Source organism: Pecten maximus, chromosome 3 (genome assembly GCF_902652985.1).
Source record: "Pecten maximus chromosome 3, xPecMax1.1, whole genome shotgun sequence".
Lineage (NCBI taxonomy): Eukaryota > Metazoa > Mollusca > Bivalvia > Pectinida > Pectinidae > Pecten > Pecten maximus.
Genome location: NC_047017.1, coordinates 17,273,539 through 17,292,542, shown reverse-complemented (window position 1 = coordinate 17,292,542; position 19,004 = coordinate 17,273,539). Strand labels below are relative to the sequence as shown.

At 33.7% G+C, this 19,004-nt stretch overlaps 2 protein-coding genes across 2 annotated transcripts; both read right to left on the bottom strand.

Moving 5' to 3' along the window:
* Positions 1–946: 946 nt before the first annotated feature.
* Positions 947–2,029, bottom strand: LOC117322621 (spondin-1-like). Its single transcript, XM_033877559.1, has one exon. The coding sequence runs from the start codon at positions 2,027–2,029 to the stop codon at positions 1,196–1,198; it is 834 nt and encodes a 277-aa protein (XP_033733450.1). The 3' UTR covers positions 947–1,195.
* A 4,950-nt stretch (positions 2,030–6,979) lies between these two features.
* On the bottom strand, positions 6,980–18,865 carry LOC117323392 (uncharacterized protein C2orf73 homolog). The gene is made up of 4 exons (XM_033878582.1): positions 18,693–18,865; positions 17,353–17,798; positions 14,364–14,479; positions 6,980–8,566 (listed from the first exon to the last, which is right to left on the bottom strand). The coding sequence occupies exons 1-4, from the start codon at positions 18,746–18,748 to the stop codon at positions 8,303–8,305; spliced, it is 882 nt and encodes a 293-aa protein (XP_033734473.1). The 5' UTR covers positions 18,749–18,865; the 3' UTR covers positions 6,980–8,302.
* Between the last annotated feature and the right edge of the window lie 139 nt (positions 18,866–19,004).

The window sequence follows — 19,004 nt, the reverse complement described above, 5'->3', positions numbered from 1 at the left end:
AAAAATCATAAAACAATATTGAAAGTAAAATGTATCGAATTTTGGGTCTTTTAAACCTCCCCATCAAGATTGTGGTATTTTTTATCATTTGTCGTAACCTGCATTCGAACAGTGACACGGTTCAGAATACACAAATGTGCTTAATGTTCTTTTGAAATGCAAAATTGAAAATTATGAAATTTACTGAAAATCATAAACTATTGAATTATGGGTATTTTGCATCTCACCAACAAGAGTTTAACATTTCATTTTATAAATTTCGAGTTTTGTTTGGTCGCCTCCTATCGTGAACACTATAAACCCTTATCACCACTGACAAAGTCCCAGAAGGACAAAGCAGCTGTATGGTGCAGTATAATTCAATATGCTCTACTATAACTTTCAATGAAATCCTTGGTATGTTTTTATTGTCCATCTTCTTCCTACCAACACTCCCCCTTTACAATTTGGACTCATTTTGTCATTGATGCTGAGCATTTGCCCAATTGAGGGGTGGTTATTGGTTCTATCACATGATGTAGACAAATTGAACCTTTTAATGAAACATGTATATGATGTTTTTTGTCAATTTTAAATGGGTGATGGTAAATATTTGTTTACATGTGTACAGTTGGAGTGGCATGCTACCGTGTCCGGTTTATTTCAGTGGAAAAACCAATCATACGTGAATAGCATCGGCATATGACATTAACTACAGCTAGGATCGAAACCCCCAATAACCAAAAGTCCTCACTTCAGGACGCGAACCTCTTGGACAGCTGATGTCTAGTTAAGGAATACCGAGTTGATAACTAAAGACATTTCAATTCACGCCATCTCGACTATGTGGTATGAGTCATACGGCCAGTTCTGAAAATGATATTTAACCTGGGTTTCCATAAGACTGGTTCTGAGATTGTGTCTTTGATCGGATTTGTATGATAGAAATGGTTCTGAAATTGCGACTTTGACTTTATATGGATTTGCACGATAGGACCGATTCTGAGAGTGCGACTTAACCTAGATTTGTATGATAAAACCGGTTCTAAGATTGCGACTTTACCTGGATTTGTATTAGACCGATTCTGATATTGCGACTTCGCCTAGATTGCACACCTTCGGTTATTGCTTTCATATCATTATCTATATATTTATCTTGAAAATACATGGATCAGAGCTTGGCAAAGAATATCCTTTTTATTGTTGTTGTTTGTAGTTAGAAATTAACTTTATTGAACGACCCGTATATACTAACCACACAATCTATGTCCACATAGCTGGAACATTCGTTGACCTGCAGCTCTGTGGGATCAGAACACGATTGCCCTCCACACTCTGCTAGCTGGACAAACCTTGACCGATACAAGTGACCATTCCCGCAGGTGGAATTACACACTGACCATTCGCCCCACTCACCAACATGGCAATTGACTGGACAACAACCTGCATAGCACTGTCTTTCATCCGTGGCTTCAGAACAGGGGATACCCCCACATGCGGGTTCTTGCGTGACGCGTTTTCTCCTGCTCTGAACACCCTTCTGTTCACACTGCCCCACACAAGGTCCCCATTCCATCCACCATCTTTCCACGCAGTCGCGATAGCAACAAAGATGGCCACACTGCCGCTCATGGATATGCATGCTGCAATAGCCACCACACTTGGCAAATTCTTTGAGTTCGCGTTTCCTCATCCTGTGGGCTCTTTCTGTGGTGTTATCACATTCACGCGAGCACACATAGTCAGACCAGTCTGACCAGTCGGAGTAACGGCAGTCCTTGGCACAGCACCATCTATTGCACTCAGCCGTCTGAGTGGTGTTGACGTCACACCTTCCGCCGCATGACGCTTCTTGTAGCACGCTCCGTGTTCTCACCGTCACCCCGTCCTCACCGCAACTCCGGGAACATACACCCCAATGACCCCAGTCACTCACGATACAGTTCTTGGGATCACATGACGAAACACCTTTAAATGCAACACACAGTATCGTCAACACAACGCTCAATTTGTCAGAACACTTAAAATGAATTCCTCTTGGAGTTCCCATTTTCATTAATTTTCATTCACTTTGATTAGAAATTTTTTTTTAATATTTAATATCCAAATATATGCTGCATCCCGTCTGATGTGAATTCAATATAAACTATAAAAAGCACTTCAGTAACTTATAGCGATCTAGATAGCTGGTTCTTTGAAGCTTCTTACTGGTTAAGATATTTCCGAATGTTCTGATATTAAAACAGTATAGCATCAGTCCAAGTTTATCTAGTCTAACCAGGCGTGGTTATAGGCCTATGTGGACCAAACCAGTGTGACACTAGTGGATCGTTTACAAAAGTCACAATGAATACACAGTTTGGAGAAGGTGGATTATAATGAAAACGCAGTTTGACCAACATATTGATCTGGTTAATTGAGAAGATGGGTTTTCTTTAGTTGTGTATTTGGTAGACAAATCCGATGATACGTATACATGGAACAGCTGGTCAGAACGAAAGATCACCATAAAACCTTAACAGGACATATGTCAGAGATTTTATATCACGCTTAAACTCACAATGGAGATCAGAATCCTCCTGTAGCTATCGGGATGATGTATTTATATAAGAAAACTATCACTACCGTATGCTACACACGCCCAATTAAACACCCGTACAGACGCCTAAAACATCTATCATATAACAACTCTATCTACTGGCACGATTACAATGCTCGTGATAATGAACTAGTCGGGCGTTGGCGACTGTCCTTTGTGGACTAAGAACATCGTGACACCAGCTAAACACAAGTAAAAGCAATAGAAACAGCTATAAATTTATACATTTGTAACACCATGATGAAATTCAATTTGCATACACTTAATGGTTCAGCATAGTAATCCATGCTAGGACTTTTTATTTATTGATAAATATAATCTTGTTAATTTATATTTTTACAACGCTCATTAAGTCCACTATTTTTTCTATCGCATTACCATTAATTCACATCACCAGGCAAACTCTTCAGACAGAAGATATGGTAGATGCCGTTTACAAGTAACTACTTATACATTTATAAGTAGCGTAAGAACTATATTCTCTGTTGTTATTGGTGTTATATGTTCCATGTCTTATTTGCAGACAGTTGTTCTAGATTTGCTGTATCATCCGAATTTGTTGTTTCTTTATCGTCTTCTTACTCTGTTGTTATAGATGAATAACTGTTAGTCTTGTCGTTTTCCTTTTCATGTTGTCGTTTTCCGTCTTCCTGCTTTAGTTGTCTTGTTGTTCTTGTTCTTAACTCTTTCATTTCCCATGATGTCGTAGTTGTCTTGCGGTCTCCAGTTTAATTCATGATATTGTAGTTGGTGTGTAGTCTCCTGTTTAGTTCATGATGTTGTGGTTGTCTTTACATTTCATCTTCCTGTTGTTGTGGTTGTCCTGACATCTCCTCTTCCAGTTATTGTTGTTTTCTTGACATTTCTTCTTCCTGCTGTTGTGGTTGTCTTGACATTTTCTCTTCCTTTTGTTGGGGTTGTCTTGAAATTTTCTCTTCCTATTGTTGTGGTTGTTTTGAAATTTCCTCATCCTGTTATGGTTGTTTTGACATTTCTTCTTCCTGTGGTTGTGGTTATCTTGACACTTTCTCTTCCTGTTTACCTGTTGTTGTGGTTGTTTTGACATTTCCTCTTCCTGTTGTGGTTGTTTTGACATTTCCTCTTCCTGTTGTTGTAGTTGTCTTGACATTTCCTCTTCCTGTTGTTGTTGTTGTCTTGACATTTCCTCTTCCTGTTGTGGTTGTTTTGACATTTCCTCTTCCTGTTGTTGTGGTTGTTTTGACATTTCCTCTTCCTGTTGTGGTTGTTTTGACATTTCTTCTTCCTGTTGTTGTGGTTGTTTTGACATTTCCTCTTCCTGTTGTCGTTGTTGTCTTGACATTTCCTCTTCCTGTTGTGGTTGTTTTGACATTTCCTCTTCCTGTTATTGTTGTTGTTTTGACATTTCTTCTTCCTGTTGTTGTTGTTGTCTTGACATTTCTTCTTCCTTTTGTTGTGGTTGTCTTGTCAGTTTTCCAGTTATGTTGTTCTCTCTATGAGTTATGCTACTTATTCCCTGTAATTACATTACGAGAGATCCATTTAAACTCGATAATATGTCTATGGGCAGTTTATATTGTCCTTATTGAACTGTATGAGTTGTGTTTATTATTATTATATGATGCACCTATTTTGAGCATACGTTAAATATATTTGATACGCCATAAGTTTTGAACTCTGATAAATGCATTATGTATGCTCAATGCTTGAGAGTTATCTTAATAATTTGATGTATTGTGTAAATTATGCGGTAATGTATGATGTATATGAATTATGTGACTCAAATCATGTTACTTTCTTTTATGCTTATTAAATTAATCCTCTTGTATAATTACAATTAATCAAATAATGATAACTGTTTTGCATTTGAAACTACTTATATTTATATTAACATGTACTGTGGACTGGTTGTACTCTGTTGTTTGTGTTGTTTTAGACCATATTGCCTGTTGATACTATTTATCTTAATGTATCCGCGTGACTCTTAAATATTAATTTCCACGTGACAATGTATGCTCAATATTGCTCACGAGCTTTACATTTGTTCAGTTTTATTATTTTTGAAGGTGCAGTTTAGAGCTTCTTTCTCAAACATGTCTATATACAGCTGTACATGAATTGACAGTGCGTTTAAACGATATTTGACCTGATGTGGATTCCTCAACCTGATGATATAAATCTACCCACACAACGAGTTGACAGGCGGAGGATTACAATAGGTCTACAGCTGTATGAGACCCATACGTATCAGTATATTGTCGGGCTGTCGGACAGGAACAGATGTACAGAAAGGCAGACCGACAAGAATGGAGACAGACGCCCTGCTGCGTTACATGGACTTCGGGAATAATCCTTCATTCACATTATATGTTACGTTATCAATTGCAAAAATTATGTGAAATGGAGTTTTTCATGCAATTATCATCTATCATTCAGTATGGTCGATATTTTGATATTGAAATAAAATCACCAAAAAGATATAGTCACTGTTGTAGCGGGAAAGCATTTGAAACTTTCGTCTACTTTTCCGTTAGACAAAACTGTCAAATGCTTTTTATTTTGACATCAACTTTCAGTTCAAAACGTGTTCTTTACAGTGTACAAACATCAGTTGGCACACGCTCTCGTATACGGGCCTGGACTCCCTTCCTCGCGCCAGTAATATTTGCTATTTCATCGTAAGTCTGTTCCCTCATTTGATCAAACACTATTCCGTGCAGTTCAAGTGTTTCCAAGAATAATTCCGCCCGTTGTATCCTCAGCCTTGGCGAATTCCAGGAATTGTTCCCTCATTGTCACACTGCCATTAGGCATGTCAAGAAATCGTACGCATATGGACATTATGTAGAAAAAAACGTCAATAACCTCAGCGGCAATTTATTACATTTATTACATCGTCCACATTTCTCCACGTGTTTGTCAACAGAAACAAATTAATGGTGTAAGCAATTCTTCTGTCTCCAATTGCGCTATGCCTGGCATGGGTGAAGCCACTCTGCCGCTGGCGAAGAGTTATGTCGAAAACGGGATCCGACATATGATGGCACTTTCCCCGTTGTGTGCGAGAACAGAACATAGTCGTTGGTGTTTGTATAATTTTCTTATCATTTCCGATTACACATTTTGTCACTATCACCAATGTTGTATATTATGTACATGTGTGTGTTTTCAACTCCAATCTTCTTTAACGGCGTCAGTAAACAATTTTAATTCTACAGAAGAAATCGACGATTGCCTGCAAATGCAGAAGTATTTTCAACTCCCGTGTACAGAAAGTTGAGTCAGGGATAAAATGTCTGGCAGCCACTGATTGGCCAGTACGTTATGACGTAACAAAATAGATATGTAGCCTGATAGGTAACTATCCATAAGAAATGTTGATATACATTTTTTAAGTCCGATTGAATTTTCCCCCAAAAGTTCAGGTAATAATGATTTTCAGGTAATTATCAGGTAAACATTTCAGATTTCCGGGAGTTTTTACTGCGAAATTCACCCATTTTCAAAATGGCTACAATGGAAAAAATTTGAGCTGAGGGACTCAACATTTTTTTTGATAACGTGTTATATGAGACCCTAAACTTTTGTTATAAACCATAATTGACATTGAATTCAAGAATTTTAAAGATATACTCCAAAACATTAACACTAAAGTCTATGGAAAAACAATTGGTTGGTTGGTCCCTATAACCCCTAATTAATTCAATTTCTTTTTGACAAGTCTTTTTAAATTACAATTATTTTCGATCCTTTATTACATTTACAAAATAATTACAATTATTTTCGATATCACTAAATTGGAGGAATATTTTCATGACAGTGCATATGGTAATAAATTGTATTTGAAAATGTATTCTCGCATTTCATTCAATTCTAATCATCGTTCTCAAATCTAGAGATCTTGAATGTAAACAGATCTTTTATTTTCCAATTTTTTTTTTTTTCAATAATACATTTGGAACAAACAGATTTTGAAAATTTCCATTGGCTCAAACATTATCATATGTATGACAATTTGAAATCCTGTAGCATATAGATTATGTTCCAGATCGCTGAACCCCCCAGTTATTGACAAAATACTCTTTAATCTTTTCCTGTAAAACACTAACCTATATGTGCTTACCGTGTGTAATCCCACGAACTTATATTTTTTAGAGATCAAAGGCCTGAGCAAAAGTGTTTCACTTTGTTGGTGACAAAGAGATGCTGTCACATTTATCAGCTCTCAGGTGGGCGTATAAGTCCCGCGTAGTCTTATAAAAACAGTAACGCAGATTTTATTTCTGAACAAAATCTTTGGAACAAAAGGAGACTATTGTATGATAGCACAATATTTTAACACAAAGATCAATGGAATGTTTCCAGCTGTTATGTTCACTGAATATAATTAACTAAGTCATCCACAGACAAAAACAAATGAAATCTATTTCATAGAAATGTTAATGAATTTATTATAAAAATATTAACAGGTGAACTATATGCAGTCAGATTGAAAGCCCTGATTACAACAGGTATATTGAACGCAAAACAAACTCTAACGCTACATCACATACAGTAGCAGACGGTTATCACAGGGGAGGTGCTCACATATACATATTTAAGAAAAATAAAATTCAGTATTAAAAACAAAAGTTGATACAAAATTAAATGTATGTAAGAATAACAAAATAAAAATGCTATATAAAATACAGTTTACAAAAGACTGAGAAAGGCACAGACTGGTATATAAAGCGATATTTCGGGACTAGCTGCTGTCACAGTCTTCATTTTCAACAATTCTCTTGCCCATAAATTATAAAAATATCTATTTATTCAGCATGCCCTATTTTTTCAGGAAAAAATCTATAGGGTATTGGAATCTGTGAGAATGAAGATAATTACAGCTTGTATGATAATGAAAAATTGTAAAAAATAGGAAAATATCTGAATACTACTGAATATAAAAAATATGCCATGTACATAAACAACCTTGTAACAGGGTAAATTTACATATATTATGTCTTTGGGCACCCTTTATTCCTTCAATACTGGTTGGTCTCATTAATACCATGCAAAATGCTTTAATTATAACAGTGCATATGACTAACATGTACGTCATATAATTAAGAAGTATTACCAGAAACAAAAATTTGCTTCAAGGTTTAAAGTTTGTTGGTCAAGATCTCTGGATAAGGGTCTTGTTGCCACTCTAGGTACTGATGACCTATATATTAGGCTATAAACAGCTTTCTATTTTCAACAATAAAATACTGATTTTATAAAATTTGGTATCCAGTATCTTCAAAAGTTACGGTGGCGGTCAGTACCAAGGAGAATGATTCCACAACTGGATGAGTTTCAACATTAAAATATCTGGTTATATCCGATTATGTGAGATGATGTAATAAGGATGAGATGACAAAAAAAAAAAAATAGAAAAATTCTTGAATATGATACATTTCATTCATCGCATATTGAAGTTGTATCTCTTTCTACCAAAACCTTGTGAATACTCTACTTCATAACATAACCATCTTGACCTATGTGCTAAAGCTTTTTATGATATTACTAAAACATGTAGAATTTAATATATGTGCATGACTAAGTATTATTTTTATGCCATAAAGACAAGTGTGCAATTATCAATATAAAATTGAAATCATAATTTTTCTAGTAACTGGTTTTATCACAAGTTTACTTTTTTTATCTAATTTTTTTTCTATTCAAATATGAAATTTGTGTGTCTTCTAATATAAACAACAGTCATTATTTCTGAACTTTTTCATTTTCTTTGTCTATAGGAGACTGGAATGTAACAGTTTTCTTTTCAGGTACGACTTCAGTAGGTGGATCTGGTTGGGTTGGTCGAGGAGGCGGAGCTGAGGAACTAGTCGTATTACTGATTGGGCGGGGATGGGTTTGAGACTGGGCGCTCTCCTTGCGTTCCAACTCGTTCAGTGTCGTCTGCTCGTCAATCATATGTTGTGACTCAGCATTGGACATTTGTTCCCACACAAAGCTGCCATGGCGCTAAAAAACCAAAACAGAAAATATTAGGATACAGCAGGATATTCACATCAAAAGACGAAACTTTTATAGAAAAATAATCAATGATGCCATGATTTGCTCTGCCACACAAAGATTGATCAAAAATTTTCTTTGAATATTATTCAACCGACACAAACAAGACACAGGTGTCTTGGTGCTATGGTGATGGGACCACAGAATCTCAGAGACAACAAACTTCTAACTTAAAGACATGGAAGATAACAAACTGTTAAATGATTAAAAAACAACCGTCATGAAAATTTTGTTTGTCAGTTTTCAAATTATTTCAGAAAATATCAAAATATTCATCATAACTCATAATGTTTATCCTAATGTATGCTGAAAGAAGTTTCACAAATTTTGATAGTACTCAGAAAACTTAAAATATTCGAATGTTCAAAGTTTAATTTGAATTTCATTGAAATGGGTTAAAAACTTATGAGTAAATGTTAAATTAATAGTGGTAATCTGCCTGATTTCCAGTAGAGATGGTTACCAGGGTGACCCTATTCTACAATAAAGATAAAATCCAAAATTCAATAAAAAAAAAATGAAATCTTATTAGTTAAATAAAATTAAAACATTACAAGCATATAATGTTAAGAAAAAAATAACAGCATGAAACTGGTTTTTAGGTCACCTGAGACGAAGTCTCAAGTGACCTATTCTAATCGCCTTTTGTCCGTCGTCGTCCGTCCGTCGTGCGTCGTCCGTCGTCCGTCATGCGTCCGTAAACTTTTTACATTTTCGACTTCTTCTCCAAAACCACTCAACAAAATTCAATGAAATTTGGCAGAAAGTTTCTATGGCTGAAGGTCAACCAAAATTGTGAATTATATGGTCCCCACCCCCCAGGGGCCTGAGGGGTGGGGCCAAAAAGGGTCAAATTGACTAAAACTTCAAAAATCTTCTTCTCTACTCTCAGATATTATGGAGTCAAACACTCTTTATAGATGAAAGGGTCTTGTGGTGCTTTACCAAAATTGTGAATTGCATGACCCTGGGGTCTCAGGTTTGCCCCTGGGTAGGGGGTAAACTTTACTATAGTTTATATAGGGAAATCACATTTTTGACTATTATTTGTTGGAATTGTATTGGAATTCATTCTAACTTGTATCAAATTATCAGCATGGGATGACAGTTTGATGGTATGTACATGTTGGCCCTAATTGATCCCCAGGGGCTGGTGGGCGGCGCCAAAAAGGGTCAAATTGACTAAAATTTCAAAAATCTTCTTCTTTACTCTCAGATATGGTAGAATCAAATACTCTTGATAGATGGAAGGGTCTTAAGGTGCTTTACCAAAATTGTGATTTTCATGACCCTGGGGTCTCAGGTTTGCCCCTGGGTAGGGGGTAAACTTTACTATAGTTTATATAGGGAAATCACATTTTTGACTATTATTTGTTTGATTTCTATTGGAATTCATTCTAACTTGGTTCAAATTATCAGCATGGGATGACAGTTTGATGTTATGTACATGTTGGCCCTGGTTGACCCCCAGGGGCTGGTGGGCGGGGCCAAAAAGGGTCAAATTGACTAAAATTTCAAAAATCTTCTTCTCTACTCTCAGATATGTTAGAATCAAATACTCTTCATAGATGGAAGGCTCTTCAGGTGCTTTACCAAAATTGTGAATTTCATGACCCTGGGGTCTCACATTTGCCCCTGGGTAGGGAGTAAACTTTACTATAGTTTATATAGGGAAATCACATTTTTGACTATTATTTGTTGGATTTGTATTGGAATTCATTCTAACTTGGTTCAAACTATCAGCATGGGATTACAGTTTGATGTTATGTACATGTTGGCCCTGGTTGACCCCCAGGGGCTGGTGGGCGGGGCCAAAAAGGGTCAAATTGACTGAAATTTCAAAAATCTTCTTATCTACTATATGTTAGAATCAAATACTCTTCATAGACTGACCCCATTAGGACTGATGGGTGGGGCCAAAAAGGGTCAATTTAGTTGGCCGAAATATTTCAAATCTCAGGTGACCGTTAAGGCCCTTTGGGCCTCTTGTTTCTTTATGGTCTTTATGATTTGAATATACATTTAATAAGATAAAACAATATTTACAAATCTGTTAAAAGTTCACAACCAAAACCACATATTAAGGGATTGTAAGCAATTATCTGAATATCAACATATCAGAGAAAATCTAAAGATCTGAAGTTCTGAATGTTTTAATATGGAATACAAGACTGTGTGAAATACATTCCATTTATTAATAACATTATAAAGAATCGATCAATCTCGGATCTTATTATTTCCCTTTGTTAGTGTATTAATGTAAAAGAATATAAGTAGTTTGGTAAAAATATGTTAACATTTAAAATTTAATCCATATTCATAAGAAATAAAAAATAAAATGTACATGGATTTACAGTGTTTTGAGAGAGTCAGACAAGGTTACATACTATGCCCACCCTTGTTTATATAAATCTAAAGATCGACTATATAACATGCTCCAAAATCATTAAATACCAGTTTTCAAATTATACAAGATATTCTGATGATAGATTTTATATGTTACCACAGTGACAGACAGTATTGAATCCACCTCTTGATTGTAATGCTAATACAAGATTCAACTTAATTATGTTGAAAATTGGGTATTGAAGTGCTCTTAACATCATTTTGATAAAATTTTTAACAAAAATTAGCATTCATGAGAAATGTATAATTAAAATAAGATGCAGTATACCAAATTATCATTAATGGTCAGCAGATGGTATTAAGGAAAATCAGTGAAATTAGTACATGACGTACAGCCAAATTAACATGGACTCATTACTTTTCAATGTTTTCAAAATGATATGTCCATGAATTTAAACTACTGAAATTCATCCCCACTGTAAATTGATGTGAACACCACATCAAATGTTTGATCTGTGTATTAATGTATAAAAAGAAAATCCATGATTTGATGAATAATTAGCATAGCATGACATGTATATCAATGATACATGTACTTCATTATGAATATCATTATATTATGTCAAGCCCAGCAACCAATGCCTTCCTGAAAGCAACACAAGAATGATTTAACTAAAATGTCCAGATATATATTAACAACCCTGACCAGACAATTAACATCTTCATATTCCATTTACACAACAAACAACATCAAACTCAGGCACCAACAAAGTCCCACAGCAGGAGATTTTAATTCTAGACTAAAGATTATGTTCAAAGCAAAGGAAAACAAATATTCTGCTCAAATGATTTTTTTTTTTTTTCATTTTTAATCAAATGACAGCAGATATATCTAAAATCCTCTCACCTGGAAAATATCCTTTGGTGTTCTCTGATTTAAGAATGAGAAATATGTCATAAGGTGTAGCTATAGCTTATTATCATTTTGACTAAATGTATCAAATATCCTGGATGTCTCATATAATACTGTACTGGTTGTTTTAATCACATTTTTTGTTACAGTGAACTATAGTTAATGTCATTTTTCTGCTAATGTCATTTTTCTGTTAATGTCGATTTTCTGTTAATATCAATTTTCTGTTATTGTCACTTTTCTGATAATATCACATTTTTTTAGATACATTATTACCTCCTATATAACTTAGGTAATGCAAGATATGTTAATGTCATTGCTCTCTTCGATTAATATCGCCTCACTTCGGCTTTTTGATGACTTGAAAACACTTTAACTGTTAATTTCCTCTTTAAGATATTATCACATTTTCTTCTGAAAAATGACTGTGATATTAAGCAGATTTCACTGTAACATGTATATGAGAAAAGTTTGAATGTATGGTAAATAACAAAAAGTCTGAAAAAAAGCATGAAGAATCAGTGATGTCATAAATGCTGTCAACAGAATTAAAACAAACAATATCAAGTAAATGAGTTAACATGTTCAGCAACATTAATATAGATTACATCAGGTATATATATATATGTTCAATGTGTGTGAAATATAGATGGTATACAACTATTACGAAACATAATACAATGTATAATAGGATATTACAATGGTATATTGAATATGCCAATGAACCTATATGAAGCATGCAAATTATTTGTTAACACTGGCCTCATCTATACATGCAAAATTATTACAATATTCAAAATTGGCTATTAATATCATTTTGTTGTTGAAAAATAATTACATTGATTGTTTATATTATGATAAAACAAACAAAAAAGTTCCATCCATTGAATAAAGTCTTTGTTTAGATGGCTCTGTATACTGCATACATTCAACCACATAAAAATGAGATTATGATATACCAATATACTACTTTACAAGAAGGGGGGGGGGCGGGGGGGGGGGGGGGGGGGGGATAAAAATGATAAAAACAAATTGATTAATTTTAATATTTGTTTTTAAATGAATCATAAGGGGAAAAAATAGAAAATTGGTTCATAAAAAAAATAAATTTTGTTTTATTCAGGTTGCCCTAAAGACTAAAACGTCTACAAGGATGGGAAGAAGTATAAAAGAAAACTAAATATTCTTTTATATCAAGTTTATTTTTTACAGAAATAAAAATATATTATTTTGACTGGCTTATGGTATTTGGAACATTTTACCAACAACTTTACTTTTGTCAGCTAGTTGCTACCAGGCCTGACAAAATGACACAATTTCTCTGTATGGTTAGGAATGTAGGACAACGAAGGGAGATAGCGGAGGCCACAAATCATACGAGTAAACATCAAAAGCTGAGTGGGGATCACAAAACAAATATTTACTTTTTCTTATTGCAGATGATCAATCCAATTAGCTTTATATTTCTGGAAATACATGCAGCATTTCAAGATTGATATGGATAAAAAAAACTATTTTTCTTACTTAATTATAAATATTTCTTGATTTTGTCCTTTTTTAACATCAAAGGATTGTTTGTTTAGCTGATAAGCTGATTCCATGTGTCATATTATTCATATAAATGATAAATATCTGTATGTCCATGACTGCCACAATCACTACAAATCTTCGGTTAATCAATATATATGTTGACCCTCCACGAGAAATCTCTGTTACATTTCATAAACACATACCACTCTTGTGAAGTACAAATAAACTACTGTGTGCTACCATGTACTTTCTAAAAGTGAATTTAAATAATAATTAGAAAAAGTGGTAAAAGGTATATAATTCTACATGTAAGTATTTAATTCTATATTAATATATAATTTATCTAAGTATTGTAAAAGTGGTATACCAGGGAATAAAAAAAAGGCATTTCAAATTATCAATTGTTTTCAAATCTATTATATACATGAAATATTTGAAAATGTTTTACTTTTAGCATAATGATTTTCAAAAAATATATCTTATGTATGCATTACTGTAGTATTCCTCATTTGTCAAAACATTTTGTTTTTTAATTTTGAAATTCGTTTAAAAGTACATGTGATGTCAAAATTAAAATGCCAAATATTTATACATTGGACCCCTATCATTCAATGTTTAGATGTTCATGCATGGCTATGTATGGGGTGGGTCGTACTGTGATATAGCTGTTTTACAATACACAAATACAATTGTATATGATTCCAATTCAATAGGACAACTGACCCTCACATTTGTAAGGTCGTGTGAAATAGGATAGGGCCAATGTGTTGGAGGCCAATCATGAAAGACTTTTGATATATTTATATGAAATGATATTCAGCTATCAACATTAGAACATGAAAAACTTAACAATAGCAGAGCTACCCCCATTGTTTACTGCCATCAAACTACGTGCGCATTTTTGAGCACAAGAAGCTCCAACAACAAGCATTTGATGAATTGAAGTTGTTTCCTTACCTTGGCTCTGATTGGATAGTTGGGTTCCAGACGACTATTGTACTGATGTTCGTATGAGATCTTCTCTTTGAAAAATCGTTTGTTTTCATCTCTGGCTGGTAAGAAGTTCACAGGTACTGAAAAACAGAAAATACAAAGAAATAAAATATTTAAATAAAAGCTTCATTTTACATGTCCTATCAAAAAACTTAATGCTTTCGAAGATGTCATCTGATTTTGTCTGGTCATATATATACTAGACATCTCAAGTAATACAAGATTTAAATTGTAACCTGACATGGAAAAAAACTTTTATCAATTCAACACTTATACCAATTCAACATCACCAGATTTGAAGAAAAAAAATCTAAAATTACAATCTCATATTATATTACGGATTTACATAATGCACCACTAAGAATAATTTGTTACAGTGGAAATGAAATATTGTGTGTAGATGATGTATGGACTAAAAATGAACTAACCTGGAACATGTATTGGTGGTTCTCAACTTGTTATGATGGAAACTTGTGCTATTATGCTACTAATTACAAACGTACTATGTAATTTAATAAAATACCTCAATTAAGCTTTAACATCTTGATTACTTATAGCATGGCAATTCGACCACATTCTCAACAATATTGACAAACTCCATAAATGTACTACTACATGTATCAAAACATTATATTACCAAGGTATACATGATTTATACATTTCCACAATTAAATGTATCAGAATAATTGAATAGATATTGGCTATCTATTCAACCAAGTTTGAATTAATTTTTCTCAACATTGATATGCATGCCTTTTGCTGCTGTTTTTTGTCCCATAGTTCAAATGACACAATTCAGTGAAACTTGACTCAGATTTAATCATTTGTGACATGCTTCATTTGATATTTGCAAATCACTCTTTATTGTTTCAAAGTCAATCCTGTAGTGTCAAAAGAAAGTTCTCAACTTGGCCTACATTATGACAACACATAGACCTATTCTAACTGAATCTTGAGACTATACTAAGGCCTATTTAATGACAGATGTCTATATATAAATATATACACTTGGTTAGGAACTTTTAATGCTCGGACTGATGTAGTGGCTCAAGCTTTCTAAAACAAATAATGTACGTAGGTAAGTGAGGTCAAAATATGTATTGTTTGGTGGAGTCAATAAATTGTGAATTTAACAACCAGACCCCCTGGGGTATAAAAACATGGTTCATTTACTCATTTACATGTACAATAGGTTTTTTATGAGGACATCAAAAGACAGTGATAAGTAGTGGAGATTGTACCAAATGACATTAACAGAAGTGGTACAATGTATCACAACTATCATAAAATAGGGAAAACAATATGTTTCAAGGAAACGTGATATTAACCATAAAGTGTCATTAAGTGATGTGACAATAAGTGATATGTGACATTAAGTGGTATAAACTGTGCATTTTTAAAATAAATTTACTAGAGAATAAAGAGACATGATCAGAATTTTTCTTTAGATAAACCTTTATAATTTTACACAAACGTTAATATAAAAATGGGGTTTTGACCAGTATAACCAGTAAAATTCATGGATTTTTTTTTCATAAAATAGAAAATGACTTGTAAGGTATTCTTGGTTATAAGATTTATTAAAATTAACTGCCTACTTTGTGTTTGAGTACCTTTAACTTCCAATGTTATTGAAACCTGTGAGCATGTATATACAGTGTACATAATTATGTATCCTATTCAAATCTATATATATAATTTTGTCTCCCCGTCCTGTTATTTACAGATTACTGCATTAAACTTTAAATGTAACTCAATATTCATTAACATTTAATCTGATGGCTGGCATTACACACTTGAGTGCCCAAGTGTAAATTTAAACAGATGTATTTCTCAAACAATACTTCTCACACACTTGTGTATTCACGATTAATACATGGCCGGCTATACTATTGTATAGACGTGATCACTACCCAGATACAAAAACAATCGGGTTCAGATTTAATCATGAAGATCAAATCAAGGTGTGCCAGAAGGACTGGATTATTGGTTTAAATGACACATGATACATGTAGTTCCATGTGACATCTGGCGATTTGATAACAAGGTCGGGACGGACTAGACACTTGTAGCAAGATACTTAATTACAGATTAAAAATCCAGCCCTATACATCATGTACAATGATATTAGTGATATGAATATCATGGAGTCTAATAAGACATATACATGGGCAGTTTTAATCGTCATCTAACTGTCCAACATCAAGAATTCAATAAAAAAATTCAAACACAACCTCACAAGTCACATGTAATTATTGGATGCCTCCAGTCACTACCGGTAATCACCAGTTCTCTTTACTAAAACTGCAATAGTGGTATCATCAAACTATTACTGTTTTATGATAAGTTTGAATCCAGAATTAAGAACATTATTTATCCTCTTGAAAGTATAGTTTAATGATATCATTTTCATTACAAGTAAAGTTCTCTACATCAGCTAACAATATAAACTAGTATTTTTTTTGGTTTCTGTAAATGGTCAAACATACAGTCTTAAAGGACCATTAAAGAAGTCTGTGACAAAAATCTTGGTCTTGTATAATTGATATATATGTTTATGGCAAGAAAAAATGTAGACATTCTTAAAATGTACTTAGCTAGGCACATCAAGTATCGTGAATAACACATATTTGATAATCAAAAGAAGTAAATGAATGTATAACAAGAGTAAGTGTAAAAGACTTCTCTGGGACAGCTAGGATGGGCACAACAGCCAGAATTAGTATCTAGTGCTGAGAACTTTTTATTTTATTAAAAATCATCTCATTTGTCTTTTTGAACACAAATTGGTTGCTTGGTAAGATATATATGTATGACAATTAATCTCCGTAGGTTTTTTTTTTCCTCCTGTACAATGGCTCCACTCAGTTCCTTTACATTTATTGCTGTGTTAATGAAAATTAATGAAAACAACACTCAACAAAATAAAACATGCACTTAATGCTGAACTAACCTGTTCCCAGGGCAGGTTCCCTGTGAAGATTTGCACTATGCCTCGTTGAACCACTGCTTTGTATTCTGTCACCATCCTGCATGTAGTCTCCTCTGTATACGGTGTCCTTAGTTTTAGGAGGAACATTCAGAGGTTCATTTGATGTCCTAGAAGGCCACCATAGATTCTGTTCATCATGTGATGAAGCTGTGTACACACTACAGACAGGTTCATTTAAAACTCGGACATTATGTCTTAAAAATCCACAACTGCCTGGATGTGGCCGATTTACCCTGTAATCAGGTACCGACTTTGGTAAAACTTCAGTCTGTCTGTTATAAATGTTTGGAAGTGTCAATCCACCTGCTGGAGTTTCTCTCCTAAAATCTGCCGCTTCTGATGATGTTGTTGTAAATTTAGGGTGCAGTTCCTCAGCATCTCCACTTATAACGCGGAATGAATCAGGACTGTAAAAAATGAATTTAAAAAAATTTAAATTAAGAAAAAATAAGTAATAAGTGATCAGCTCTGATCATACATATTGTCTTAAAGCAAAAGAAATTAACAGTAGTGGGCTTTGCTTAACTCCTTGCTAAATGTCTGTTGCATATCAAGTCATCAACATGCACAATAATTATAAGATAAGACAAGGCATTGAAATGTACATCTATATTTTACCTTTCAATAATCATATATACAATTTTTTACAAGTTGTACACCATATGTAAGTGTACAATATTGCATATACATACACATACATGCATGTAGGCCTATAAAGGATATCATTCATCATTGGATATAAAAAAAAAAATACATTATACAAAGTGTACATGTATCAAATCCATAAAAACAAAAATTAAAAGTAAGAATTTATGAAAGACATTCTGAGTTCATATTCTGTTTGAATGCATGCATGGCCCTAAACTTACAATCTCCCAGATAATCACTTGGCTAAGGAATAGATTATATATAACCATTAAACTTTTCATTTGTAAGCACATTTGCATTTTCTATGAAAATAATGACTATTGACTATGTTGACTCAGAATTGACAGAACAAATGAGTATGAAAACTGTAATTATTGCATAATATAAATTTGCAATCATAAAAAATATCAAGGGCAGCAGTGTTTAAATGCACATGTACAGTTATATATTTTAGGAAACATCTGTTACCTCTGATCATCATATAGGCTACCGTACAGTACATTATACAGTACTGTACTGTAAGACTACTTCTTCAGGAAACAAACTGTTCTTTGGCACAATTAATAATATAATCTTACATTAGGAAACTTATTTTAAATTTCAAATTAACTTTTTCTTCTTGAAAATGAAAGTTATTTTTATACGCAACTTACTTATAATGCCCGGACACCCTCTTTTTTCGGGCAATCGGTGGCATATACAGTGTCATATTGATGTTCGTTTAAAGGCTGATCAACAACTGGCTGGACTTCATGACTAACACTCCACACACCAGCGATCAATTTGCCGCCATATTGTTGATAAAGATCGTCTCTACGCAACCTACTTCGAAACCGCAGTTTCGTATTCTGTAATTCTTGCACATTATGACACGGAAGTTTTTATACTTGTTTATATTTTGAATTATATTTTGTTGGAATGAAGAATAGAATTGACATTCTAGTTGTAACTATTATAATAAGCTC